At 37.6% G+C, this 27,193-nt stretch overlaps 3 protein-coding genes across 5 annotated transcripts; 1 reads left to right on the top strand and 2 right to left on the bottom strand.

Annotated features, from left to right (window-relative positions):
- Window positions 1-5,059: 5,059 nt before the first annotated feature.
- LOC140008420 (polyprotein of EF-Ts, chloroplastic-like) lies at window positions 5,060-12,088 on the top strand. Of its 2 annotated transcripts, none has more exons than XM_072052692.1 (7): window positions 5,060-5,340; window positions 6,381-8,148; window positions 8,293-8,469; window positions 8,587-8,772; window positions 9,316-9,522; window positions 9,942-10,650; window positions 11,271-12,088. In XM_072052692.1, exons 2-7 carry the CDS (start codon window positions 6,447-6,449, stop codon window positions 11,920-11,922), a joined length of 3,633 nt encoding a protein of 1,210 aa, XP_071908793.1. In that variant the 5' UTR covers window positions 5,060-5,340; window positions 6,381-6,446; the 3' UTR covers window positions 11,923-12,088. The 2 variants fall into 2 exon arrangements, with proteins under 2 accessions (XP_071908793.1, XP_071908792.1); XM_072052691.1 differs by having other exon boundaries at window positions 5,080-5,340; window positions 8,293-8,478.
- A 471-nt stretch (window positions 12,089-12,559) lies between these two features.
- Window positions 12,560-16,592, bottom strand: LOC140008421 (uncharacterized). 2 transcript variants are annotated; one of them, XR_011815804.1, is made up of 10 exons: window positions 16,300-16,592; window positions 16,120-16,176; window positions 15,823-15,920; window positions 15,181-15,250; window positions 14,861-14,909; window positions 14,124-14,212; window positions 13,991-14,038; window positions 13,505-13,564; window positions 13,187-13,337; window positions 12,560-12,788 (listed from the first exon to the last, which is right to left on the bottom strand). XR_011815804.1 is itself a non-coding variant. In XM_072052694.1 (9 exons), the coding sequence occupies exons 1-9, from the start codon at window positions 16,357-16,359 to the stop codon at window positions 13,239-13,241; spliced, it is 630 nt and encodes a 209-aa protein (XP_071908795.1). In that variant the 5' UTR covers window positions 16,360-16,592; the 3' UTR covers window positions 13,151-13,238. The 2 variants fall into 2 exon arrangements, 1 of the variants encoding a protein (XP_071908795.1); XM_072052694.1 differs by lacking the exon at window positions 12,560-12,788 and having other exon boundaries at window positions 13,151-13,337.
- Window positions 16,593-17,201: 609 nt separating this feature from the next.
- Window positions 17,202-20,639, bottom strand: LOC113695962 (auxin-responsive protein IAA27-like). Its single transcript, XM_072052693.1, has 5 exons — window positions 19,802-20,639; window positions 19,107-19,336; window positions 18,422-18,563; window positions 18,024-18,085; window positions 17,202-17,661 (listed from the first exon to the last, which is right to left on the bottom strand). Exons 1-5 carry the CDS (start codon window positions 20,341-20,343, stop codon window positions 17,624-17,626), a joined length of 1,014 nt encoding a protein of 337 aa, XP_071908794.1. The 5' UTR covers window positions 20,344-20,639; the 3' UTR covers window positions 17,202-17,623.
- Between the last annotated feature and the right edge of the window lie 6,554 nt (window positions 20,640-27,193).

Below are 27,193 nucleotides of genomic sequence, written 5' to 3'. Positions count from 1 at the left end.
TGAATTTTGTTCCATTCCACTTATATTCTTAATAAGTCGAACCTGAATTTTCAAAACTCCGTCAATGGGCCGGGTTAGTTTAAATTTACTTCTCAGAAAGCTGTTACGTTTATTCATGGGTTAGTTAGTTAGATCTCCCTCTATTGAAAATGATGGATTAGACTAATAGTGACATCATGGTCCACCACCTTTCGTGAGATTTACCTACATTGCTAATAGTAGAAGAATTTCGTTAGATTTAGCTTAATGTATCGTACAAAAGATTCTGAGAAATGATTTTGTGTTAAATATATATGCTGTTCAACCCCTTAATCAGTTGACAAATAAAGGTTTCACCTGCAGTAGTTGAGTCATGATGATGTGGAAATAAAATGAACTGGGGAGTTATGTAATGCTTATGTAGTAAACTCCATCCTTGAACTCTTTTTCTTTTTCTTTTTTTTTTTCTCAAGTGTCGATTTGGTATATATAAATGCTGCTGCTGCTGCAATCTTTTCTTGAAATTATACTTAGATCTAGACATGCTTAATAGCCAAAACTTCTACTGCGCGCATATGAAAAAAGTTATTGAGCATAATGCTTCTTCAAAAGAAAACTATTCCCTCCGTCCCACTTTGATAGTCTTGTTTTCCTTTTTTGTCTGTTCCAAATTGTAGTCCACTTTCCAATTGAAAAATGTAGTTGTATTTTAATTTTCCTAAAATACACTTATTCAATGTAAGTTGTTGTTACTATAAACCTACCCCATTTAATGAGAGTTGATTCTTTTTTTATCATAAATTCAAGTTCCTATAAAGTTGTACTCTAATTAATGTGAGGGTATTTTAGAAAAAATAGCTACCTAAATTGATTGTTCCAACAAAGTTAATTACTTTTTCTTAAATTGTGAAAAAAAAAAAATCAGGACTATCAAAATGGGACGGAGGGAGTAATATTTTTGGAGTTATATTGCTCTTCCCTAGTTACTCTCAACGTGTACCGCTTCATTTCTTGTTCCTAAATCAAGTCATTTACCCCACCTGTGGAAAAAAGAAAAAAAACAGATATAGCTCGGACCAGTTGAAATCAGCTCTTGCATCTTACCTTGGTTATCGATTGCAAATAAAAAATCTAAGACGAGCTAAATTTTGGTTTCTCTTTTTGACGACATATTCCTCCTTTTCCCTATTTACTTGAAGACTTTCTTATGGCGATTGTGGTCCTTGAATTTGCACGCAAAGAAAGATATGACATATTAGTTGTTTCTTGCAGGAACATGAGACTCGGTGGAACATGTGGGTATTATACTGAAATGATTTGGTTGATAACTAATTCTTGATGGTTTATTTAATTTACATGATTGAGTCTCTGTGCCTCGTTGATTCCTAGGTCCCTTTAGGCAGCCATGGGTCAGTCATAAAATATTGCCTGTGAATCCATGTTTTGCCCATTGAAGAAGATTTCCTTCAAAACTAGGTGGGAACTAGAAAATTATTCAACCCTAGGCAAGTCTGCATATATATATATATGTTCATTGTATTATTAGGGTTACGTACGTAGAATTGTATACCGATACAACTGGAAACAAGACATTGGAAACAACAAAGAAAGTCCTGATCCCACGTGTGAAGATGCTGCCTAGCTCAACACTTGGTCGCTTTGGGCATTCAAGCTCATCCATTATCGGAGGGGGCAAGAAAGAAAACTCTCCTTGAAGGTCCCCACCTATAACTAGGAAATGATCACTATTATTGCATTTGGTCTCCATTGTCTCCTAATCCTCTAAAACAATCTCCCTTAAAAGCCAACATGCGCATTGCTCCAAAGATCTATCCTGGATATGAATTTGTACTGCCACTGATTTGAATATACCGGTTCCATCAGCCTAATCCTTTTTGGCCTGTTAACATTGATCTAGTATTTGTACTTAATTAGAAACTGTAAGAAGTAGAAAGAGATTCAGGGTTTGAGGCCATTGCTTATATATCTTCTTGCTTCGAAGTAGGAATTTCAGGGTTTGAGGCCATTGGTTGATATCATGCATTTAACCAATGCTCAAACAAATAATAATCGAGGAAGCCCACCAAGAATGACACTTATATCACTCTACTAACTATATATATGAACTACTACGTACTTCAATTGGCAGCAATTGCCATGGCCCGGCAATCGAATAGCATCAATTTCCCCGAGGGAGAAAAATTGTAGTATATTTCTTGTATTCAACAAGAATTGATCAAACATTTACAGGAATGCATCCTGAAAAGCTGATTCAGGGATATATAGAAGCTACCCATTCTGAACACTTTTATAATGAACAAGCCATCATGCTTTTGTGATGTGTTTAGCATGTAGAAGATGGCCTACTTGATACAATTAATAATTAAGTTGCAAAATCTTCTGGTCTGTCTGGAAAGCCTGCAGCCCCATCCACATTCTTCGCTTCGAAGTTGCGGTGGCAGAGACTAAAGAAGCAACTATTTTACTCAGCCAGGAGCATCTTTGTCGCTGATTCGCTTAAATTTTTTGCGCGTACAAGTATGATATAGGAAGTAGGAAGTTTCCTTGGCAACTTGTGGAGTAGATTTTGGTAAGGAAGTGCTAGTTGTAGGATAATCTAACCGCAGAAATGCCAGTGATGGACATATGGTTTCTTTTATTAGCTAGCCTTCTTGTATGTATATGCATATTCTACTGCTTTAGTACCAGTGTTGTAGTGGTCGTCGGATCAAGTCTAAAGAATTTAGCTTCCGTCGAATGATAGACCTGTTTTGTAAGAGTTCCGGATTATGGAAGCTTGGTGGCAACTCGCTAAAGGCAGCAAACATATGTCTTATATCTAATCATTCTAATGTGAGGACCAACTCCTATATGTCTTATAGTACTATATATCTAATCATTCTAAACATATGTCCTATATATGTAATGACCATACTCAGATCGATCCCAAAATCAATCATTCTTTATGGGATTCAGTAGTAGTTTCAACTTTCAAGGATGTGAAAACTAGGCACATTAAGCATAACTGTCGCCTGACCAACTCTGAAAACAATAATATCAAACTATAGAACTTCCCAATCAAGTTTTTAACATAATCCTGACTGTTAATTTTTTTTTGTTAATCAAAAGAAAATCAGAGTTATGAACACATACAGAGATCCGGTATAGCCCATGAAGAAGCCACGACTAACCAAGTAGTATATTGAATAACTTAAAAACTTTTTTTTTTATATACGAGTGGAAAATCTTGAACTCAGAAACTTTCCCATTGTTGTGTCCCCATCCACATCTACATAGTAGTATTTTCTTGTATCTCGACAAAAAGTGTCCAACAAATTCTGTACGTCTGGTCAAGCATTGTTAATTTTTCGTATTCACATATAGATCAACTCAACCTAAAAAACTAGTAAAGGACAGATAATTGACAGTTGAACAACGCCCTTGAGACAAAGTCATATCATTTCTTGGCACAAAACGGGAAAGGGTCAATGTTGACCAATAATAAATCATCGGTTTCTGCTTTGGGACCGAAATTGCCATTTTTCTGTAAAAAGTGTGGTGGAAGTGGAATGCTCATGCAAATTGCAAACCTCTACGGAAGTCTGGCCCCAACGAAAAACAGCACTCTGAGCCTTGTCTTGCTTATCATTCATTCTTGGGCCTTCTCGTCGTCGGATAATCAAGTCCACTTCACATCGTATCATAATAAACAGAAATTATCCTTTTGACTCGAGAAGGCTGTGGACCGAGGATTCCACTGCATTGATAGAAGGTGGCCCAGGTAGATGCGTGATTCTCTCGTTGTGACCTTGTTGGCCTCTTTTTTTCACACGCACTTACAAATTACATAAACATTTTTGTATACGCAATTTTTTTGGTCCATTTACGTTTAGACAATTTCGTGGTCATCTAATTTCTGCGGTTTAAAATCGCCAAAGTCCCTGTGTAATAAAATCATAAAATCGATGCCTCTCTGCATTTTCTTCTTTTGGACAAAAATAATTGCTCTCTACTTTCAAATTAAAGGTAATTAATTAACTGTTCGATTTCCTTCATCTCTGTCACCTTTTTTCTTAATACAACTACTAATTGTAGGCCCAAAAAAAGGGGGAATACTATGGTATTAGTTAGCATTGAGAATCAAACAGCTCAGTGAAAATTCTTGTACAGGCTTGATCCGCTATTTCACTTGTGATTCTTTTAATTGCCCAAATTATTATTGTGACATCATATGATATTAGCATGTTTGTTAATGTCTTCTTTTTTTTTCAGTATAAGTAAGAGGATTCAAATTTGAAATCTCTCGCTTACACTTACCCCTCCATCAATATGTCAATTGAAATCACAATTATGATATGGGTACTTGAGTGATACAAGGTTTAATTTGGCGGTAGAAGAGATCCACTCAGGAATTTACTTATTTAATGTTAACTAATACTTGCTCCATGTTTCATTTTCTCACTAACTAATTAATTTCTACGTTTTTTTCATACCATACAAGGTCCTATTAATCAATTTGATTTTAGTAAATAAATTTTGGACGGATTTAACTCGAGCTCCTCTCAAAATCACTGATCATTTATGAAGAGGTTCGTTTATCTTTATTGTAGAAGTGGCTTGGTCTTTGCTGGAGTGAAGCAGCTTGTGTTGATTGATCAATGACTCAACAGGAGGCGGTAATTTTTCACTTTTAGCCCTACTTTGTGAAGCCTGATTGTAGCTCCACGGGATAGCTCGAGCGGTCTGTCCCTCTTTAGGATATGACAAGTTTCTTAGCAATCAGGGTTCGAGTCCTGCTGTTAATGCGTTCGGGGGATGGGACTTCTCTATCTAGGCTGGAGTGAGATTAGTCGGGCTCATAAAAATTGATCCGGACACCCATTCCATCAGAAAGAAAAAAAAAAAAAAAGTGAATCCTGATTGCACCATTTCAGGAGTTGCACTTGGGTGGACCATACCAGATTTTCACAGTGGCAACTTACAACTGGTGGCACAACTGCACAAGCCCAAGACGGCAGAGCCGCGCCAAGCCTTAAATGATGATAGGTACAAAATTTGTCCAGGACTCCATAAGCTACATAACCAAAGGTGAAAAATAGAAAGACAAAAAAGTATAAAACCACCCAGAGAGATCTTAATAAGCAGATGAGATGATGGTGGTGACGTTGATGAGATAAGAATTTAAAGCCCCACCTTTCATTTCCCTCTCTTCCTCTTACTTGGCCCCTTTCCCCTTCCTCCCCACCCAAAACAAGAAGACGAGGGAATTAGCTACAGGGACACCTAACCAGCTGAAGATGGTATTGGGTTCTTTCAAGACTGCATTTATACGACAGACAGAGACTTAAAAACTACTTCAAGGTACAGTTTCTGTTTCTTTGCAAGAATTTCAGTTTTGGAGGTTCCTGATAAAAGGGTCTGTGTTAATTTGCAAGAATTTCAATTTTGGTTTTATTTGGTCTGCTGCATCTCATTCTTATCCTTATCTACTCAACTGAAGTTTATATAACGTGAACCTATGAACCAATCAGTCTATCTTGTTATGTGTAAAAAGAAAAGAAATGATACTGGACAGACGAAAGTGTTTTGATTATGCGACTGTTTTCACCACCCATAACTGGGAGTTATAGTGTGTCAAGTCATAGTTTCGTTGCCTTTTGAGTTTTCCGGCGCTTAAGCGATGATATTTTGGATAAATTGGTGATTTGCTTTTGGTTAAAGAGATGGATAAACTTGGATGATGGGCTGTGCTTAGGCACGCTCACTGAATTGTAAGTTGCAATTATCTGAATTTGGAGTGGTACAGGTTCCAGTTCCACAAGAGTATTGTATTTTGCAACAATTTTCCTGATACTCACTGAATCAACTAGGAAGTATTTTCTTTCTCAGGCATCAAAGCATCCGCTAACCATAAGGAGTATCGTATTCAGACGAATTTCTTTATGACTATTTGATATTGTTGCATAACTGATGACAGTTATATCCGTGGTGCACCTCAATAATGTGTTGTTTTTTATTTTTGTTTTTAGAAGAAAATAAAAAGCTTTATGCAATTAAATTTGCTTTCTCAGTTTTTCAAATAGAGGAAAGGAGGACATGTTTTGCTTCAGTTTCTGAAATGTTCATCTATTTAAAAATTGTTCCGTCAATGAAATACTCTTCTAAGAGGCCAAAGTTTGGTGCTTTTCCTTGGACAAAATCATAAGGTATCACCTAATGTAGAACTGAGTTGGGAATGAATTAGAATCAATACAACTTTCTTGTTAGCCACTTGTCATTCTTGTTCACCAGCATTGTCATTGTTATCCCCCAGTTCAATTAAGAAAATCTGCTTAGTTATATAATTTACTGGGATTTCTTTGAACTGTCCAGAAAAGTTAATCACTCTATAAATTTTACAGGTGAAGAATAAGTGAGCAAAAGTTTGAATTAGTTACTGATACCAAGATTTTCCACTCGAGCTGAAGATGACACCTGTGCTTCCAAGTTCACCTAGCAATAATTTAGTTAATCCAGCAGATGCCTTAATAAACAGGAAGGACACGTTTCTTACCAGATGCAGTTTCTTACAGAAATCAAGGAAACAAGGTTTGCTTTCACAAAGATATACGTTACCTATGTCCACATCTTTCAGGTTATTTCCACAGTTTAGGATTGGATGTGCTTTACAACCTAAATTGAGGGGCCATATAGGATTGGCAACCCAGACTGATGTAGCATTAGAAGAGACTGATTTGCCTGGAGCTGATAAAGATACTGGTGAAGTCTCAGAAAGTCCATTAGATGCTATTGAAACAAATGAAGATTCCTCTGCCAAATCAGATGGAAGCTCCACTACTGCTCGATCTAAACGAACAAGACCTGTTAGGAAGAGTGACATGCCTCCTATCAGGACTGAGGATTTGATTCCTGGTGCAACTTATACCGGAAAAGTAAGATCAATTCAGCCATTTGGCGCTTTTGTTGATTTTGGTGCCTTCACGGATGGCCTTGTGCATGTTTCTAGATTGAGTGATGGTTTTGTGAAGGATGTTGGTGATGTCGTCTCTGTTGGACAAGAGGTGACAGTAAGATTAGTTGAAGCAAACACAGAAACAGGAAGAATCTCTCTTACAATGAGGGAAAGTGATGATCCTAGCAAACCCCAGAAGCAGAGAGACACCCCTGCTGGTACCTCCAGAGCTCCCAGAAAGTCCAACCAAAGGCGGGATGAGGTGAAGAGAAGCTCAAAGTTTGTTAAAGGGCAAGAACTTGATGGCACTGTTAAAAATTTAGTCAGAGCCGGTGCCTTCATATCTCTACCGGAAGGGGAGGAAGGTTTCCTGCCCACATCAGAGGAAGCTGATGAAGGTTTTGGGAACTTTACGGGAGGATCTTCACTCCAAGTTGGACAAGAAGTGAAAGTTCGTGTGTTAAACATCAATAGAGGAAAGGTACAATTGACGATGAAAAAAGAGGAAACTGCTGGAGAGTTTGACTTAGTGCAGGGTGTTGTCCATACTGCAACCAACCCCTTTGTATTGGCTTTCCATAGAAACAAAGATATAGCAACATTTTTGGATGAGCAAGACACAACAGTGAAACCAACCGAACCATCACAGGATACTGTACTCAATACAGATGCCATTGCAGACAGTGCTGAAGCCACAGGAAAAAGTGAGGATCAAGAAAGCTTACATGAATCAGAAGGAAGCTTTGAGATACTGTCCCTTGAGGGTAGCACATCTGCTGCAATTGATACAGTAGATGAAGCTCAAACTTTGGGCAAGTATGAGGATCAAGAAAATATAATTGCTGATTCTTTGAGAGAGGTTGATAGTGCAGTACAAAATGTTGGTGATGAATCTGAAGCAAGCTCTGATGTATTGGCTGCTGCAGGTAGCACATCCACCGTAGATCCAGTAACTGATGTACTTCCTGCCACAGAGAAAGTAGAAGATGGTGAAAAATCTGAGCTATCAGGAATTGTATCTGGTCAAATTTCATCATCAGAGAATTTGATTGGTCAGGAGGCTCAAGAGGATGAATCTAAAAAGAAAGATGTGACGGTCAAAGATGAAATACAAACTGAGACACCTATTGGAAATGAAGAATTCATTTCTGCTGCAAAAGATGCAGAAGAAATAGTGGCACCTAACCTGGAGATAGATGGTGGTATTGCAAGCTCAGGTACTCTTGAAAAAGGTCTTTAGCTCCAGCTCATAGTCTGTAGTGTTTGTTTTATAGCTGCTTTTAAAAATGTTTTCACATTTGACATCCAAATATGATTTAAGGATGAGAACATAATACTATTGTGTCATTTCTCATCATCAGAGAGTTTGATTGGTGAGGAAGGTACAGAGGATGAAGTCAAAGATGTGACTGTGAAAGATCAATTACAAATACAAACTGAGGCACCTGTTGAAAAGCAGAAGGTCATTTCTGCTTCAAAAAATGAAGGAGAAATAGTGGCACCTAACCCAGAGATAAATACTGGTGTTGCAAGCTCAGGTGAAAAAGGTCTCCTGCCCTGGCTCATAGTCCGTAGTGTTTGTCTCATAGCTGCTCTTAGCCAAATATGATTTAAGGATGAGAATATAATACTATTTTGTCAATTCCCATCATCAGAGGGTTTGATTGGTGAGGAGGGTCCAGAGGATGAAGTCAAAGATGTGGCTGTGAAAGACGAAGTACAAACTGAGGCACCTATTGAAAAGGAAGAAATCATTTCTGCTTCAAAAAATGAAGAAGAAATAGTGGCACCTAACCCAGAGATAAATGGTGGTATTTCTAGCTCAGGGACTCCTGAAGAAGGTCAGCTCTGCTTAACATGTCCTGACATATAAGATCCAAACACGGGTTAAACATACTACTATTTGTGTTCAATTGGCGTCATACAAGTGGCATGAGGTGTATATTTAGTTTTAACATCAAATAAGACAGATCTTTCCATATGAATTACTCAATATGTTGTAGGAGGAAATGATGAATAACAAGTTCTGTAAAATAAGTAACTTTTTTCCTTCATTTACTTATTGGTGCCGTTCATTCAAAAGGCAACAGTACACATCCTCCCCTTGTTCCTCAGGCTGGTAATTCCTTTAGACCTTGTTTGTAGGTTATTACATCGCCAAAGTTCATTTCCTGTGATTTTGAAGTAGCAGGAGTTTGTTGATAATTTGGTATTAGTCAGAGATTTTTCTGCTTTATTTTAAATATCCTTGAAGATTTTAATTTCTTCTATCAAGAAAATTTCTCTGTCTTCAAATGAATGATAAAATTGTCCACTTCTTTTTTAAACTTCCATTTCTTCTTATCCTCAATGTGACTTAGTTGACACTGATGTTTTATATTCAGAAAGTGCGGTCAATGAAGTCACTGAGAATATCATTGTGAGTGTAGCTGATGCAGTGCAGGCGGAGAGTCCTCTTTCAGAAACTGAACCTTTGTCTGGTACAACTGTTATAACAGAACAGGTAGGGCCTGATTCAACCAAAAAGGGAAATGTTGCAGACTTAAGTGAGCAAAGTAGTACGCCTTCACAAAAAGAAGCAACCACCAAAGGTTTGTACCTACTTAGTCATTGTTTCCATCCTTTGACAGTATATATGCTCTTTGGGTTATTCCAATATCTATGAGTTATCAGCAGATGAAATGTTGAGGAAGTTAAATAGGGTTCAAAATGAAAACTAATTGAGACTGACCTTGTTAGTTTATATATAGATATATTCATTTAGATGATTAATTCTTTTTTTCTTTTTTCCTGAAAGTAATTCAGGTGGGGATATTGCTTTATACATAGCCTTTCCTGTTATTCTTACATTCTTAAATTTCATTACCAACCAAGCTATCTTGGAGATTTGTTCATCTATATAGTTGAGTTCCTTGCTACCTATTTATTTTTATCTTTAAAACATATGTTGGTGATTTTTTGATTGATACCTTTCCTGCCCAACTAAGATCTTCTTGTGTTTGTACTACAGCTGCTATATCACCTGCTCTTGTGAAGCAGTTGCGTGAAGAAACTGGAGCAGGTATGATGGATTGCAAGAGAGCACTTTCAGAAACGGGAGGAGACATGGTTAAAGCTCAGGAATACCTCAGAAAGAAAGGGTTAGCAAGTGCAGATAAGAAAGCCAGCCGGACTACTGCTGAAGGAAGAATCGGGTCATACATCCATGATAGTAGGATTGGCGTCTTGATAGAGGTGAACTGTGAGACTGACTTTGTGTCGAGGGGTGACATCTTCAAGGAATTAGTTGAAGACTTGGCCATGCAAGTGGCTGCATGCCCTCAAGTACAGTATCTTGCTGCAGATGATGTTCCCAAGGAGATAGTTGATAAGGAAAGAGAAATTGAAATGCAGAAAGAAGATCTACTTTCAAAACCTGAGCAGATCAGGTTAAAGATTGTTGATGGGCGGATCAGGAAAAGGCTCGAGGAGCTGGCCTTATTGGAGCAGCCCTACATTAAGAATGATAAAATGGTGGTTAAAGATTGGGTGAAGCAGACTATAGCAACAATTGGTGAAAATATAAAGGTCAAAAGATTTGTACGCTACAACCTGGGAGAAGGTTTGGAAAAGAAAAGCCAAGATTTTGCCACAGAGGTAGCTGCCCAGACTGCAGCAAAACCAACTGAACCAAAGAAAGAGCAGCCTATCGCCGTTGAAGCCAAGGAAACAGTTGACAAGTAAGTTGTTATTTTCTGCTGTTATTTTGGCACTCTAAGAGTGTTTGGTCCAAGTAAAAGTTACAGAATCCTTTTTAAGCTGAATTTAGGCTATGACAAAAATATTACATACTTCCATTGTTGAGATTTGCCTGGCCCTCTGTAAATATATCGATAATACCTTCAGACATGCTAACGTAGCTTATGGTATGTGAAAGTTTTACAAATAAGATGCCCTAAGGATCTGTTATAATCTTTCACAATAATATTTAAATTGTCATTAGTACAACTTTCCTATATAATCATCATATTGCAACTTTGCTTGGTTAGACTTTGGACCTGTATGTGGTAATTACAGGTGTGCCTGAGCGTGATTTTCATCTTTGGTAGAGCTTGGGCTTGTCAAATCCTAGTTCAAAAATTACACCATTTCTTTAGCCATTGACAGAGATGTTGAACCATTTCAGTTTTTTTTTTCCTTTTAATTGTTGTTAAATTTTTTGGGGCTGGGTTCTTAGGACAAAGCATAGTCGTTTCACTAGTATAATTGGATGCCATGTAAAATACATGACTGCCAATATTGCCTTTGTTTCTGAAGTTTATGAAACGTTTTGATCAACTGATTCGATGTCGCCTTGCAGGCCTGTAAAAGCAACGATCTCACCAGCACTGGTTAAACAATTGCGAGAAGAAACTGGAGCAGGTATGATGGACTGCAAGAAAGCCCTCTCTGAAATGGGTGGAGACCTTGAGAAGGCACAAGAGTATCTGAGGAAGAAGGGTCTGTCTTCTGCTGAAAAGAAGTATAGCAGGCTTGCAGCAGAAGGTAGGATTGGGTCCTATATTCATGATTCTCGCATTGGGGTTCTCATCGAAGTCAACTGTGAAACTGACTTCGTGGGTAGAGGAGAAATTTTTAAGGAATTAGTTGATGACCTAGCAATGCAAGTTGTGGCAAGTCCACAGGTGCAGTGTGTATCTGTTGAAGATATTCCAGCAACCATTGTCAATAAGGAAAAAGAGTTGGAGATGCAGAGAGAAGACCTTCAGTCCAAACCTGAGAATATAAGAGAGAAAATCGTCGAGGGAAGGGTATCAAAGAGGCTTGGTGAGCTTGCCCTTCTAGAGCAGCCTTTCATAAAAAATGACAGTATGTTGGTCAAGGACTTGGTAAAGCAAACTGTGGCATCTCTTGGCGAGAACATAAAAGTAAGACGGTTCGTTCGATTTACTCTTGGCGAGGAAAGTGAACCAGAATTGGGTGAAGAGGCAGCTGCTGCAGTAAAAGAGTGAAATTTGATCTCTGACTGCTTTATCCACGAGTTATGGAGAGCCTTCCGGGCATTGCCATGCACAGATGGAATGAATGAAAATTAATTTAGTTATCGAGGCTGGGGAGTTTCTTTATGTGCGAAATGATCCTTTTTGTTGCTATGCAAATGACTCCCTATTTTGCTGATGTTTTGATACCATGAAAAGGGGACAAGGGGCAGAGATTTTGATCATTTTCAACAACGCGTAACTTTGATTGCACACGGTGTAATTTTATTTGCACAACGTGTAATTTTAGTACAAAATTTTGCGAGCCTCACACACGTTGTAAAAATCGATGTATAATTAGTGATCTGAGTTGCATATTTTTTTTTGGCCAAAATCTGGCTGTGAACAGTTCTGGAGATCAGACCCTCTTCCCATGAAAAGCTACCCATAGGTATATAGTCCTTTATGTCTCCGTTTGACTGACCGAGGCTGAGTGGAGCAGCATACCTCCACCGGTGTTTGAATGTGGAAATCCTACATGCAATTATTCTTTTATTTTGGGTATACTATTCTTTTGGATATTTGGATTTTATCGAAGCAAACTCGCCATCTGATTATTATTACTTAGGATGGTTATTATTTAAAAAAAATAGCTGTCGCAAATGAATCCTTTACTCGAATTCACATCTGCTTTCTGCCATACATTTCCCATTTTTTTGCAATAACATCTGAGAAGACATTTACAACTTATGCATTTCAGTAGTCTTGAAGCAAAGTATAAAATACAATCCTCACTGCACCCCTTTGTCATAGAGGTTGATTTCTCTCCCTTTTAACTGAATACCCTCTGCTTCAAACATCCATTATGTCATTGAGTCTACTGTTAATCAAATTGAGCCCTGAAAGTAAAAAGGTTTTTAAGTGGCTCTCCCAACAAGAAAATATTCCAATACTAGAAAATATAACTTCACTGTAAAATTGAAATGAGTCAATGAACGTTTGCACGGCATCCCACTAACTGCATATTCAAGACCCAAATCCTAAACTTTGCCAGAAAAGAATTACAGTTATGATTTATCTCACATTCCATCACAAGAAACTTTGATCACAGGCAGTAAGTTTTGCAAGATCCCTTGCCCTCGAAGCCCGTGAAGAAAAAGATGTTGCTGAGTTTCAGATGGGACAAGGAAACATAAAGAACTCCCCTCGCTAGGATTTCATGAACCATCTTCCCCTCGCTTGTTCTACAAGTATTTGAGAATTTTAGAACATGACCCAAAGAAAGGGAAGAACAAACCATCATAAATTTACTCAATCACGGTATCGCACTGCATTCCCGTCGCCCGCTTCTACTGATTCTTCTTTGGAACAAACCGCCAAAGGTCCACAGCAATATCAACTTCCTTTTTCTTGTGAAATTTATACAGATGTGGCACATCATATCGGAGCTGAAAGAGGAAACATATGTTGTTATTTCCGCAAAGAGGTGGGAGACTAATTTTCTCAACACCAACACCGTCTCATAACAGCTTGTAAGCATTGAGAAGTGAGGGATCAAGAGAACACCACAGTGGTATTTGAATAGTGTAGCAGTTAAAAACCATATCTGATGTACCTCACACAAAACCTCTGCACTGCTAGCATGGCAGTCTCGCAAGGCTGTTCTCCTCACATGCTGTAATCACCAATAAATTTCAAAAGAAAAGATGAATATGAAAGAAACCTCACGATATGAAGTCACATCCTCTCCAAACTCAAAGCACACAAGGCAGAACAAAATAAATCATGGCCTATGTGAGAGAGAGAGAGAGTCCATGCTCATACATGCTCATACAATGGATGGCATGTTAAATTAGAGAAGAAAAATATATTGCCTACAAGCCTATGTCCCATGAATACGCAGCGAGTATGGCCGTCGGGAAGATTATACTGATTAAAGGGTAAACACGAAACTTCTGCTATTAAGCCGTAAAAAACCAGTCATCAATTTATTACATGTTAAAGTGCACATCACTGCATTTGACTAGAATGCTTAGATAATTAGGATAAGATGCTTTCCCACTGCAAAGGAATCACAAATTCAAAGCTAATCGGGACTCACTTCTCTGGTTGTTGTCTTATGCAAGGAATAAACTGCTTCAGAAGCAACCTGCAATGACAACAAGCTTAGAACTAGGCCTTGTTGAAGGAAACCAGATTAGGCATGAGTACTAGAATAATTCCACCAATCTTACCTTCAAAGCCACACAGAGAAAATCCATATCTGCTCCTTTTCTTCGTGTTCCAAAAGGAGGATTCATGACCACAGTATCAATAATTTGGCCTGCATGTAGTCAAATATTAGATAAAACTAATTTCTTTTTCATTCCTGTGTACAATCGTGAGAGAAAAAAGAATGCAGAAATTTCAGAAACAAAATTAGTAACACATGCCATCATCCTCTAGCATTCCCAGCTATACCAGTTTATGGATATCATATTTTTTGCATGTGAGTAAGTAGTTTATGAAGATGTATTAGTGCTGAGGGATTAGAATTGTAAACTTATCACGTATCAGCACATAAGGTCCACAGTATTTAATATTTGTGCTTGAAACTCTATAAACAGCATCTTTACTTTTTGGTTTAAGAACTGCCCAGAGAGCAGATTAGCGCTATTAGTCAGAAAAGGAATATAGGTCACAACTAGAAAACTGCACCAGAAATGTTGCATTCTACACCACTGAACTGAATTGAAGCATGGTTACTAAATAATGTTCAAGAAGAGTTTCCTTTATCTGTTTTACCTCATACAAAATAGCCAATCAGAGGAACACAGTTAAAAATTTCAGAACACTAATAAGTTGCACAAAGGCACATATCCATTTATATAAGCACAAGAATAGACAAACACAGTGCAGGCACTTGCTTGAACACAATTACCTGCGCCAGGGAGGGGGGGGGGAGGAAGAGAGAGAGAAAGAGAGAGAGCACCTTCCCATCTTAAGTTTCTGATATCGCATTGAACAAACTCCATATCTAACTGCATGTACCATTGACAAGGAAGCGAGGAAATGTGATCAAAAGTTGCTTCAGCTGATACATTTACAGGATCATAGTAAAGTTGTCGGAAAGAAACGCATGGAAAATGATTTTTGTGAATCAGTATAAGATCAAATCAGATGTGACCCCTATAACAAGTTAATCCTTTGCATTACTCTTTTTCCTTGTACTTTCTTTGGTTAAGCCAAAAAAGGTAGCTAGTGGAAGCATAATTCCAATCAAAACCACAATAGGAACCAAAAGTGTAGTACCTCAAGCTCATCAGCATTTTCAGATGCAATTTCAAGAGACTCAGCATCGATGTCCAACCCAACAACATGTCTGTTCAAACCAACAAGCATTAAGCAGAGCTATACACGGCAAAACATATGAGAATAGCAATAAGGCAACAATAGCTTCTACAACATACTCCCTCTGTCCCACTTTGATAGTCCTGTTTTTTTTTTCACACAGTTTAAGAAAAAGTAGTTAACTTTGTTGGAAAAGTAAATTTAGATTGCTATTTTCCTAAAATACCCTCACATTAAATATGATACAACTTTATGGGAACTTGAATTGATGGTAAAAAAAGAATCAACTCTTATTAAATGGGGTAGATTTATAGTAACAACTACTTATATTGAATAAGGGTATTTTAGTAAAATTAAAATATAACTGCATTCTTCAATTGGAAAGTGAACTATAATTTGGGACAGATGAAAAAGGAATATAGGACTATCAAAGTAGGAGGAGGGAGTAAAAGGCAAGGAAAAGAATAAACCACTAACTTATCATAAGCCGATAAGTGCAGAAAAACTTAAAACAAGAGCAAAGACAATAAAAAGATTGCAGTAAACTAGAAACTAAAGGGATATTTGAGAGAGAGAGAGAGAGAGGAGTTATTATGTACTAACTGTGCACCCAAGAGAGCAGCAGCAATGCCTAATGTACCACAGCCACAACCAAAATCTGCCACCACTTTATTCGTCACATCCCCAAATGAATTTTCGGCCTAGAGAAACAAAAATGGACAGTGCTACACTGTCCCAATAAGTTTATCCCCAAATAGAAAAAAAGAATTTTAATGATAAAGAAAACTGTAAAGAACTATTTGGTTAAACACAACGAAAACGAAAAAGGGGTATCTTTTAAAAGATTTAAAAGAAATACAGATACAGAGAAACTAAAAATGGAAGAAGAGGAGGACTCACAGTGTAAAGCATACGAGAGGCAATGTGGGACCCAGTTGGATACTGCTCCAATTCGATCTGCAAAAAATTTGCAGCAAGCAGAAGGCACAATGTAAAGCATACCGTCCCGATTCCCATACAATTTAATCAAGAAAAGAAAAAGGGGCAGAAATAAAGAAAGAAAGAGAAGTTTTTTCAGACCTTAGGATTGTAGAATTGCTCAAGAGAGCCCAGCAAACCCTCCAACTGCTTCAGCTTCATCTTCTTCTCCTTCCAATTTCCCCTACTCAACTGGGTTGTGATGTGAGGTTAGTTAAGCCCTAGTGCAAGTAGCATTTGGGTTTGGTTGACGTCGGCTGTCGTCGATGAAGATTGAAGAAATACTCGTAAAACAGAGAATGTAAACGAGGTTTCGAGGAGGGTTTATCTTTGTTTGATGCAAATTCTTTTTGGATTAAAGTAACACGGAGTATATTCGTCAACATTCACGATAGACTACGGTCTGATGCGGTAATTCGTCTTGAATAGTGGCAGTAAATCATGATGGTATATCCGTATGAATCGAAATGGAATAATCCTTTTCCTTTCCCTTTTTCCTTTCTTTACCAATTAGTACTACTTATTTCTGGGACAAATACGGCAATCATCATCTCACTTAGAGCAAGTAAATTTATTAAATTTTTAGTGCTCAATATTTACGCCCCCACACACACACACATATATATATAAACTATGTATTTGGATTCTCATCCCACATAAAATTGAACACTGTAAAGTGACATATGATTAATATGACAAAAAAAATTAAAAAGATGGCCTATTTTCTAATTTTTTTTTTAGAAGTATTCATATTTGTATATTTGGTTTAGACATGTTGGTATTAAGGAATCCAATAAGAGTTGTGTGCAGAGGAGGAATCCAATTGGGATCAGAGAGAAAGACCCCTCATGCAGAGCCCGCATTCGAGTCGAACTTCACGACAACCAACTGGTACACCAGTAGACTTCAAGAAAGTGTAAGAAAATTGTTGTTTGCGTAGAGTACACGGGCGCTGATAAATAATGGCCATATATCCCTCGAAAGACACTTGAAACCAAGCATGATTCTTCTCAGACGGATTCTCCTTGATCAGTTTATTCATCCTTTCTCACTATTGAATACATGAGACACCAGTATGACTGGGATTTGATTCGACATGCTTGAGATGGAGAAACAGAGAGAGATTTTGTTGTTAGCAAACCAAGCATGTACATATTCAAACTTGAGGAGGCAACAACCCGAGTACATCAAATACACCTCTACCATAACTGTGAAGTAACTATTCTTTTGCAATATAATCTCATTCACCAACATGTTCTCCTCCAGTACACAAAAGCCTTAAAAAGACTGACAACGATACACTTAATAAAGCTAAGTGCCTGACTCTTAGTCCAAATCACGGCTTCCAGCAGCTACACGTAAAGGGGGATTCTTTCAGTTTCTCTTGTTTGCAGAAAATGAACCCTTTTTGCAGCAGAATATTGCACTAGTTACGATTTTTGCACTTCTCCATGGCCCTGGGGGCTGTAAGATTGAAGGGACATTGTTACATACGCGCAAGGGAAAAGCTCAAGCATTACTTTTTGACTAGTCAGAATTCATTGGGGAAAAGTATATATATATATATATATATTCACTAGAAAAGAATGCTCAATCGAGGTGAACATTTCTTTATGTCCTCAAAAGATTTGCCTCAAAAGTGAAAGCCCATCTCAAAATCAATATGCATCTGCTTTTCAAATGCTTTTAAGCTGAAGCGTGCATCTGCTAATGATTGTGATCAAAGGAATATGATACGGAGCTACAGCTGCTTTACAAGGTACAAAAGCTGGATGGTGGAGCAGCAAGAATTAAAGAATGTGGTTAATTTTGTTTATTCTCTTTACCTAAACCGATTGCATCAGAACTCTTCATGATCCTCAACCTCTTGCACGAGTCCATAAACATTCTGCAACCACCAGAAAACATGTAAGGAACGCATCCTTTATGAAAGCAGTGCCTCTACTCTATTTTTTTCAGTCGTTTACAGGGTTTGGAAGCATAGAGATTAAATATCAAGAAATCATCAAATGAGGAAAAATCCAAAGATATTATGACTTCAAATCACAGGATAGCCATTTAAATTTGTGTACCCAGAACCCAGGTCTGGCATAATTGATTTCGCTTACAAAACTCTAGAGCTAAATTCATTAGTTTATCATTGACGCTGGAATGCAAAGGACTCCCTTTAATACAGTGTTTGGACAGTCAAATACTCATCCTGGATAAAATCAGAAACACTTACTCCCAAGGTACATCACCAACAAGCATCCAGTCACCATCTTTGTCTTCATATGTCAGTACATATTCAGAACCATGTAGAAGATCCATTAATCGACTTTCACTCATTCCATCACGGATATGAACCCCATGGGAGCCACATTGACCTGAAATACACAGATGTAAGCTAGATTCATGTAAAGTGAAATCACACAACGAAAGAGCAACCACGCCTTAGAACCAGGAGGTAGTAGGTTTCAAGCTCATTAGCACGTAAATTAATTGTCAATATGCTACTTCTGTTGTTAGCTAGTGAGCACTATGCTAATTCTTATTTATTATATGTGGGCCTTTCAGTCTGATCTTCCCTCCACCCCCCACCACTTGCTAAGGTCCTTCTTTGCTGAGCGAGATTTTCCTGTGAATCAAGTATCATCAAATAAGTAGATCTACTGCATAGTATTTCAATAATAAGTCAAGCTGTTCCCCTAATTTATCTTAGATTTGGTTGATAAATTACCAAAAAATACGGTATGATGAGTATCCTACAAAGCCAATATTTGCACTTGATATATAATCTGATTTGAGAAGTTGCTGATGACAACAGAAAACTTTTTTCTTGATTAAGTCCATGATGAAAATGACCTAGATCATAAAAAGGTAGAATTGGTAAATTATCAAGCAGATGAAAACATTGTACGAAGGGTTACCGATTGTAAAACAGCTGAACATCTTTTCCAGTGCTGAGGATAGATCCTTATAGCTGCTGTAGATCTTGATGTCAACTTTCCTCAGGTAGGGGGCACCGTCCATACTTACCTTGACATAAAGACAACCAGTTCCCAACTTAGCATCAGCATCTTCATCGGTCTTGGGAGGATTAATAGCCATTGAGTTCTTTCGGAAAGATCGGATTGGAGGCCATCCAACCACCTGTGCTCTGACACACACAAACATAAGAAGAAAAACTTTAGTTCCAGGCGTTAGGTTTTCAATTTTCTTCTAATTCACCTACGTTACTATAGTGAACCAAAAACACAAGAAGAAAAAAGCTTTGAAAAAGATAAAACTTCTCCTAAATGGAAGGTATAGACATCTCGACAAATTCTTATCTCCTAGTCTTTCAAAATATAAGCACACGGAGAGCAAAGAGATTTTTAAACCCCAAGTCACAACAACCAAAGAATTATCTTGTATCAGCTAGTTAAGAAGAAAAACAAAATTGAATGGAGTAACAACTGCTTATTAACAAGGTCAAAAATCAACAAAGGAGACATGAACGGCAACGGTGCCCAGAGGACCAAAACAACTAACTCTACAATCATGCTGCTACTCTTACTCTCAAAGAATTAAGGAAGCATGCAAGTTTTAATGTCAAACAACAGAGGAAAGGAGAAAATTTTACTTAGCGGCAGGGGCTGCAGCATGGCCATTAGCAGCAGAAACCTGAGGCTTCTTCTCCTGAACTGGCTTAGGTGACTGAGGGACAGTTTCTTTTCCAACCCCAGAACCCACAAAAGTTTGCTGACTTGCGCTGTCAACTCCACCAGCACCAATACTCTTGGCAGCGCCATTAGCACCCCTGGGAGAGAACAAGCCACCACCATTAGCCAAGTTCACCTCAGATCCACCACTGCCAGAATAAACCCACTTGCCAGAACCACCGTTAATGGTGTCAGAAAAGCCCCTTTTGGCCCCTGAAACAAAACCCTTAAGTACGCCAAGTTGGTACCCGTTCTTATCTTCTCCACCATGTCCTGTTTCTCTCTCGGGTGACTCTGAACCAGGTAAGCCTAATCTCAGCTCAGTGGCCTTCAAGTTCAAAACTTTAGCGGTATTTTTCTTCTCATTATCTCCCAAGGGAAGACCATTATTCTTTTCAGAGTTTTCCATTGCAGGAACCTCTGACAAGCCTATGTAATCATGTTCCTCGAAGGGCATAGACATCAAAATTATTTTCGAGAAATCTTAGCGCAACTTCAGATATGTAACACCCACAAGAAAGATTCAGGAAAAGTAATGAAAAGATGAGGTATTGAAAGCGTCCAAGGACCAATCTAAAAGAAAACAAATGTAAAAACTCGAAGAGGAAAGGAGGGGAATGCTGATAGCCTAATACCAGTAGCAATATTATGCTATGAAGATGGGATGAGGTTGAGTTTTTTTAATTTGCAGAGTAGGAAAGAGAAGATTCTTGAGCTCTTTTATTTAGCTTATTTGGGAGTAGTCCACTATATTTGTATGTACATAATCATGTCGGGGCTGATCCTTTAATCTGTCTGCCTCTTTCTTTTTCTCTCACCTTCCACAACTGTAACAAAAGGAGCAAGGGATGGACGGAATGAGAACAATCATGGACTTCTCTCTAAATCAAAGGCTGTAAATTTTGCACTAATGCATAGCTATTTTTGGTAAACAAGCATATCCTTGCATTTTGTGTTTATATCCCACATTATCCTTGCATTTTCTGTTTATCTCCCACATTATTCTTTCAATTATTTGTATTACTGTAGCATTATCTCTAATAATTACTTTGTCAGTTATGTTGCTTGTGCTTATCTTACTCCACTATTAAATCGCCTGCTTAAAATTTTATATCCAAGGGTTTGGAATATAAATACTTTACCCTTTTTTTTTGGGCTAAATGTTGCACTTGTAGGTGTGTTTTTTTTGCAAAAAAAAAAAAGAAAGTGAGCCTGTCTCTGTCCAAAGAAAAATAAAAAAGGTAAGTAGGTATGTCTAACAAGTGGCACCGTATTTCAAGTGTTAGATATTTAGAAATGTAAAATTAATTAGAAAAAATATATAAATTCAAGAAATGATAATAATTATTAGTTTGTATATATGCATAATAGATATTTCAGACGTTAGATTTTTAAAAATATAAGATTAGTTAGGTAAATTGTATAAATGCAAAAGAAAATAATAATTATAGTATATTTAATATACATGGTAGGTTATGTAGAATTTTAGTGTGTCAACGAGCGCTCATTAGCCACGGTTAGAAAAACACTAGGTAATCCTTAGTTAACATGTTTAATGAAATCATGCATTTGATTATAACATTTTACTTCTACAAAAAAAAGAAAGAAAAAAAAAAGATTTCCCCAACATTCTAACACTTTTTTCTAATTACACATATTATTGCAATAAAGAAGAAATCTACCCAAGTACTTCATCAATAAGAAGAGAAGACGCAACGACAGTTTGGAAAACACAAAACGCGTGATACCGCTAGTTAGCATGAACATGAGCGAAGCACCTATGCATGCAAATTGGAAGTTCTAAGGGGCATCATCATCTTGAATATCACCATGATTGGCGAAAGAAACTTTTGGACGTCAAATTTTTAACCCCATTTCTCTTCTTCTGCCTATTAGATTTAGAAGCATGAGATGACAACTGCCAATTAAAGAAAACGTATGACTAAAGGAAACCTAATTATGAGAATTGCCACAAAATAAAAAAAAAATCCAATATTGTTGAATCCTCGTTGTCTCTAAACCATTTAAAACCATCCATAGGTACAACCGGACAGCCTGACACAAAATAGAAACGGGAAACTAAAGAATTCATCGCCTCAGAATTTCTTATTTTGCTAGAAAGAAAATGGCTTACGTTTTTTCAACTTCGGGAATTTTGTTGAAGTACATAAGCATGCTCTCCTCGATATCCTTTTCAGTCCTTTGACAATTGAAAGTTTTTAGGGGGACAAAAAGAGATTTTTTAGAAAAAAAAAAATTTTTTTGGAGGGGGTTTAATAAAACCTTTTAGAGAATAAGAATGAATAGTCAAATTTACGTGCCAACTGCTAGTTGTCTTGACGTTCACCGGTAATTTGAACATTTTTATGCTAAATTGTGTTTCGCATACATTTCGTAAGTTTTTCTTCACAAATCCTCGAAGCTATAATTGAGATTTTAGAACCATTCGTTTTCACTTGTGCTAGCTCAATTTTATTTTTAACTAGGAAAAGCATTGCTATATTAGTTCTATCAATGTATTATTAAAATTTTACTCGATTGATAAGGACATTAGTTAGGTGATCGAGAAATTCTCTGGCTTTGTTTGGATTGTGAATTATTTGTCAAATTATATTTGCTTATATCATCATTACAATTTCCAACGCACCTTTTAATTTTTTCAATTACCTTTTTATCTCACATACATCACATCACAAAAAGTGTTACAGTAAAAATATTTCAAATAATTCACAATCCAAACAAACCCTCCGTTCGACTATTAAACCTTTTCTTCTTTTGCTTATAAAATTTAAAATTTCTCGTTGATCCCACAAAACAAAAAAAAAAAAGAAGAAAACTTCTATTTGGTCCATGGGCTATAGCTTAATCGAGTGGCACATGCGTGTGTCCGCACGTAAGCTACAAGTAGCATTTCTCAAAGTCGTCCATCATGAAATGAAACGTCTTCTTCCCCTTTTCCCTTTTTTTTTTAAAAAAAAAACCTTTTTCAACATAGTATATTATTGTAATCTCCGAGCAGCCACAATTTCTGAAATTGTGTCCCCCGCAACTTACAACTTGTATTCTTGCGACTTTTGTTAATTTTAGTGCAGCCATAATTTGTGAATCTTTGTCCCCAAGTCCAACCTCTAATTAGTAGAGTTCGACTCTTAACCGGTTGACAAGTTACAACGCTGTCGCCGAGGTACGAGCGTAAAAAGTCCCTTAATTTAACATTAAAAAATCTCTAATCACTCTTTGAAAAGCCAGTTCGTCGAGTACCGGAATTCCAATGCCTTTTTTTTTTTTTTTCATCTTTTGAGGAGGGCTTGGTGTTATTCACTTTTTTTATAGGCAACCACGCCGACAGGTCACATAAAGTCTCCGGCAACCTTGAAATTCCCTTTAATTAATTTATTATACATTGGTCAAGAATTATTAATTACTATAACCATGGTTAATCACACAAAACTTGAGTAGGTGGGTACGCATACGCATGTGGTGCTAAAATGCACCAGAAGAGATCAGGCGTAGGTTATCCCGAAAACAGAGAGCTTTTTTGATTATATGTGAGGACGGGACAAGGCAGACATATCACAGTCACTGACGAAATTTATTCCAGATAGGGATTGGACAAATGCTGTCTCAGAACCTGTGAGAAAATTTTCTGGGATTTTAATAATATTTTTTGTTTTGTTGGTATTATTATTATTATATTTTTTTTTCTTTTTTGGTGTTGGGGGGCTCGGGTCGGGAAAGGAGAAAAGCAAAACTGCAAAAGAGAAAGGAAAGGAAAGGAAAAGGAAAAATCGTTTCCCAAACTTTGGATGGTGTTGGGATTGAAACGTACAATACAATGTCACGAAAGGTAAAAGAGCTAAGAAAGCGAGGGAATTTTTGTAACAAAGCTGAGAAGGGAATCAGAGAACGGGGAAAAAGAGAGAGAAGGAAGAGAACACACAAATCAGCAGTTTGAGAAAAAGGGGATGGGAAAGTTTTCTGGCTGCAAAGACAGAATAAAAGATTCACACACTTGCCTCCTCAAGTCGTATGAATCAGAAGTACTATAGTCTGTTACTTAGTCGTGTTTTACAGAGATCCCAGCCATGCATCCGTAATTGTCGATAAAGCTGCACTGCATTTCCTTTTTGCTTTTTACTTGTGTTTTTTTTCCCCCTCCCTGAAATGAATTTTCAACAAATATTGCCAAAAGTAAATTCATCATTTGGCTTCACTATTGTCGCATGTAATGATATAATAATGAAAATGTGTAGGCTTTGAAGAATTTTGCATAACTACAAACGCTGCATTTTTTTCCTTTTTCAAAACCAAAAAAAAAAAACCCACAAATCTTTGTTGGCGAAATCAGACGTGGAAAGGAGAAGAATGAATGAAAAAAAACTAGCTAGGCTGCATGAGAGTCAAGAATCTGGCAGATGGTTAAAATCTTTACGAGCCCAAGTGATGGTTAGTTAATATTAAGGGAGACTAATCAAATGGTACATTAGGTTAAAAACTAAATACTACTACGATGGCGGCACCATACTTTTAGAAAAAAGAAAAAAAAAAAACTTGTTGTGATTAATGATGAATGTCGGAGGCCCCAAAACCAACCTGACAACGTCTCTTTCGGTACCCCATTCAATAAACTCGATAAAAGATACCAGTAGATTGAGTTGGCACCCTAAAAACGAGTATTGTTCAGCGGGGTCCAATCGAGTGCATTTCCCGGGAGTTTGTTTGGATATGAGTTTGTTTGGTTGATTTATTTGAGATAATTATTGTAACACTTTTTGTGATGTGATGTATGAGAAATAAAAAGATGATTAGAAAGATAAAAAGGTGGTTGAAATTTGTGAAATAAATTATTTTATCTGAAATTAAGTCAATCCAATCAAACTTGAGTCCCGGTCCAATGGCCAGGAAAAATTCCGTTAATTGTGCCTCCCGTGCACCATCACACAGGATCCTTAGTGTCACTTTTTCGGTGGCAATTCAGTGCTACTTCTATATTTATATCAAGTGTTCTGTTTATTTAATTTGTCATGTGTTGTTTATTTAAATTTCTTCTACTATCATTGGCACTGCATTTAACACCGAGTAGTGGCATAGAGAATCCCAACTGCCCGCGCACTAGGTTGGATGCTCAAATTTCTGTCCAGTGCATCACATGAGAAGAAGTATAGCTATTCTTGTTTCTAAAAAATTTCAAAAGAGTGCACTACTCGTAGTATGCTTGTTTGATCCGGCAGTCCGCCCTCAAATTACATACAAGTCCCCTTAGACGCCCTTCATAAAATAGAAAATAGAAGTAGATTAGATAGTTATTATTGCAGATGAAAGAAAAAAAAGTGTATTTCTTGAAAAATAAAATAATAAGTATTCCAAAGGAATACCCTTTCTGCTCTTCCCACTTCATATTGAGGAAACCAAGGAAAAAATAATTGACTTATTCTTAATCTTTCCTATTTAAGAACAATATATAACTATGAAGCAGAGTAGTAGACCGCCAATAAAAAGGAGCTAGCTGAATTGGTATCTATGGTGTGTCCGTGTCTCCACTCACAAAAGCCGAGAGGTTGTGGAGAAATTGCTTTGTTCCATTCCCTACCTTTCTCAAAAGAATACAAGCAAAAGTTTAATACCAAAATAATTTCTGCTCTTTGCCAGAATTAATAATATACGGTTAAGGATAAGATTTTGGAAAGAGGATGCGGAAGACGCTTTTCATTTTTTTACATCAGTAAGTAGCAGAAGGGCGAAAAAAAAAAAAAAGAGAGAGAGAGAGAAGTAAAATAAACAAAACTATATACATGCCAAGACGACAGTCGCAGTGGACTGGCTGAGGCTGACGCCAAAAGCATGCCAACCTTTTTATTTTGGTGGTCGTTTAAAAAGAGAACAAAAGCTAATAACCAGACATGCTTATCAAAATGAGATGATTAAAGCAGAAAAATCCATGAGAGAAAGTACATGACCCACACTAATCGGGATGCGGGAGTGGGACCATATAAATGGTGCAAGACTGTACCTTTTATCCAGTCGCCGACTGTAAATAAATGTCTGATGGGCATCGCGGCGGGCGGAGGAAGGGGCGGAATGGAATGGAATGGGACGTCCAAAAGCCAGCTAGCTTAGCTCGGCCTAGTAGTGTGATTCCAATTTCCAGGAGCAGTCCCAAGAACCATGAACAGTGGGAAAGAGAAATATGGCCCACTTTCTCCACGACTACGAGGGGCTGCTGTCCTGCTTCCCAACCCCTTTCTCTCCTTTCACTGTTTCTCTTTGGTGGTATCGGTACACTGGTACAAGTACTACTGTTACGTATCTGCACCGTTATGTAGCGTATGGTAGTCTTAGGCTACTGAACCTAATTGGATCATCAATTGATAATAATAAGGTCGAGTTAAGCCCGTGTGTTTGAATTCTACTAGTATTAAAATCTAATTGGATCATCAATTGATAATAATAAGGTTGAGTCACATTTTCAATTAAAGCCGTGTGTTTGAATTCTGTTAGTTTTAATACGGTGATAGCAAATAAATAATGTATAAGGGTTTCAATAAATGATTTATGGTCCCGAAAACACCAAATCATCGTCAGCTGCGGCAACTAAATGAAAACCACTCAATTTTTTTCCTGCAAAGAAAACAAAAATCTTGGTAGGGCTGCCAGCCAGCCAGCCAGCAGCTGCAAATGCTTCATCGTGTTCGGCCAAATTCAACTACACTCTCAAGTCTCAAGTTTTTTTTTTTTTTCTTCTGGTTTGGTTGGTGGTGAGAATTTGTGGGCCCTATAGGATAGGGTCTCCCATTGCACTTTTTCATTTTAAACCCCCGCGTGGTGGTTTAAGGAGACAGTAGCGAGCGAGTTAAGTTTATTCCAAACTCCATCTTCTTCACTCACGCACACTCAATATCCAATATCAAAAATCCACCCAAGCGAATCATTCATTTCCCCATCACTAAACCAAGCCGCATTACCCCCACCCCCCCTCCCCCAAGCGGGCGGCGGCCAAGAAGACCTGCCCCCGTCCCTCTGTTGATTTTTTTTTTTCAAACACGACAACAATTGTATAACTTAATCTATTCTATACTAAGGAAAGAGGCGGATCTAAAAAGGTCCAGAAATAGTTCGAAAAGGACTAAATCATCACCGGACTAAACTGGTGCACAACACAATCGTTTGAATTTTTTGAAACAAACCACTTAAATGTGACATTTTGATGGAAGACAATGGTTGCCTCCCACCCCATCAAGCTAGGTGGTGGCCACCAGCCGTCCCTCTGTTGATGAATTTGCCATTATTCTATGCTATGCCACTTGTACCAACCG

The sequence above is a fragment of the Coffea arabica genome, chromosome 6c, assembly GCF_036785885.1.
Source record: "Coffea arabica cultivar ET-39 chromosome 6c, Coffea Arabica ET-39 HiFi, whole genome shotgun sequence".
Classification (NCBI taxonomy): Eukaryota; Viridiplantae; Streptophyta; class Magnoliopsida; order Gentianales; family Rubiaceae; genus Coffea; species Coffea arabica.
This window is presented reverse-complemented; position numbering and strand designations above follow the sequence as displayed.

Bases quoted from the DNA above. Each gene is read 5' to 3' on its own strand.
- LOC140008420 (XM_072052691.1), top strand. From the start codon at position 6,447: ATGACACCTGTGCTTCCAAGTTCACCTAGCAATAATTTAGTTAATCCA. The intron at 8,773-9,315 runs GTCAGCTCTGCT...TTTTATATTCAG, and splicing joins CTCAGGGACTCCTGAAGAAG to AAAGTGCGGTCAATGAAGTC. The intron at 9,523-9,941 runs GTTTGTACCTAC...TTTGTACTACAG, and splicing joins AAAAGAAGCAACCACCAAAG to CTGCTATATCACCTGCTCTT.
- LOC140008421 (XM_072052694.1), bottom strand. From the start codon at position 16,359: ATGAAGCTGAAGCAGTTGGAGGGTTTGCTGGGCTCTCTTGAGCAATTC. The intron at 14,910-15,180 runs GTACTACACTTT...TGGTACATGCAG, and splicing joins AAAATGCTGATGAGCTTGAG to TTAGATATGGAGTTTGTTCA. The intron at 13,565-13,990 runs GTGAGTCCCGAT...TGGTGATTACAG, and splicing joins ATAAGACAACAACCAGAGAA to CATGTGAGGAGAACAGCCTT.
- LOC113695962 (XM_072052693.1), bottom strand. From the start codon at position 20,343: ATGTCTATGCCCTTCGAGGAACATGATTACATAGGCTTGTCAGAGGTT. The intron at 18,086-18,421 runs GTAAGTGTTTCT...TGGTGGTTGCAG, and splicing joins GTTGGTGATGTACCTTGGGA to AATGTTTATGGACTCGTGCA. The intron at 17,662-18,023 runs GTAAAGAGAATA...TCAATCTTACAG, and splicing joins TTCTGATGCAATCGGTTTAG to CCCCCAGGGCCATGGAGAAG.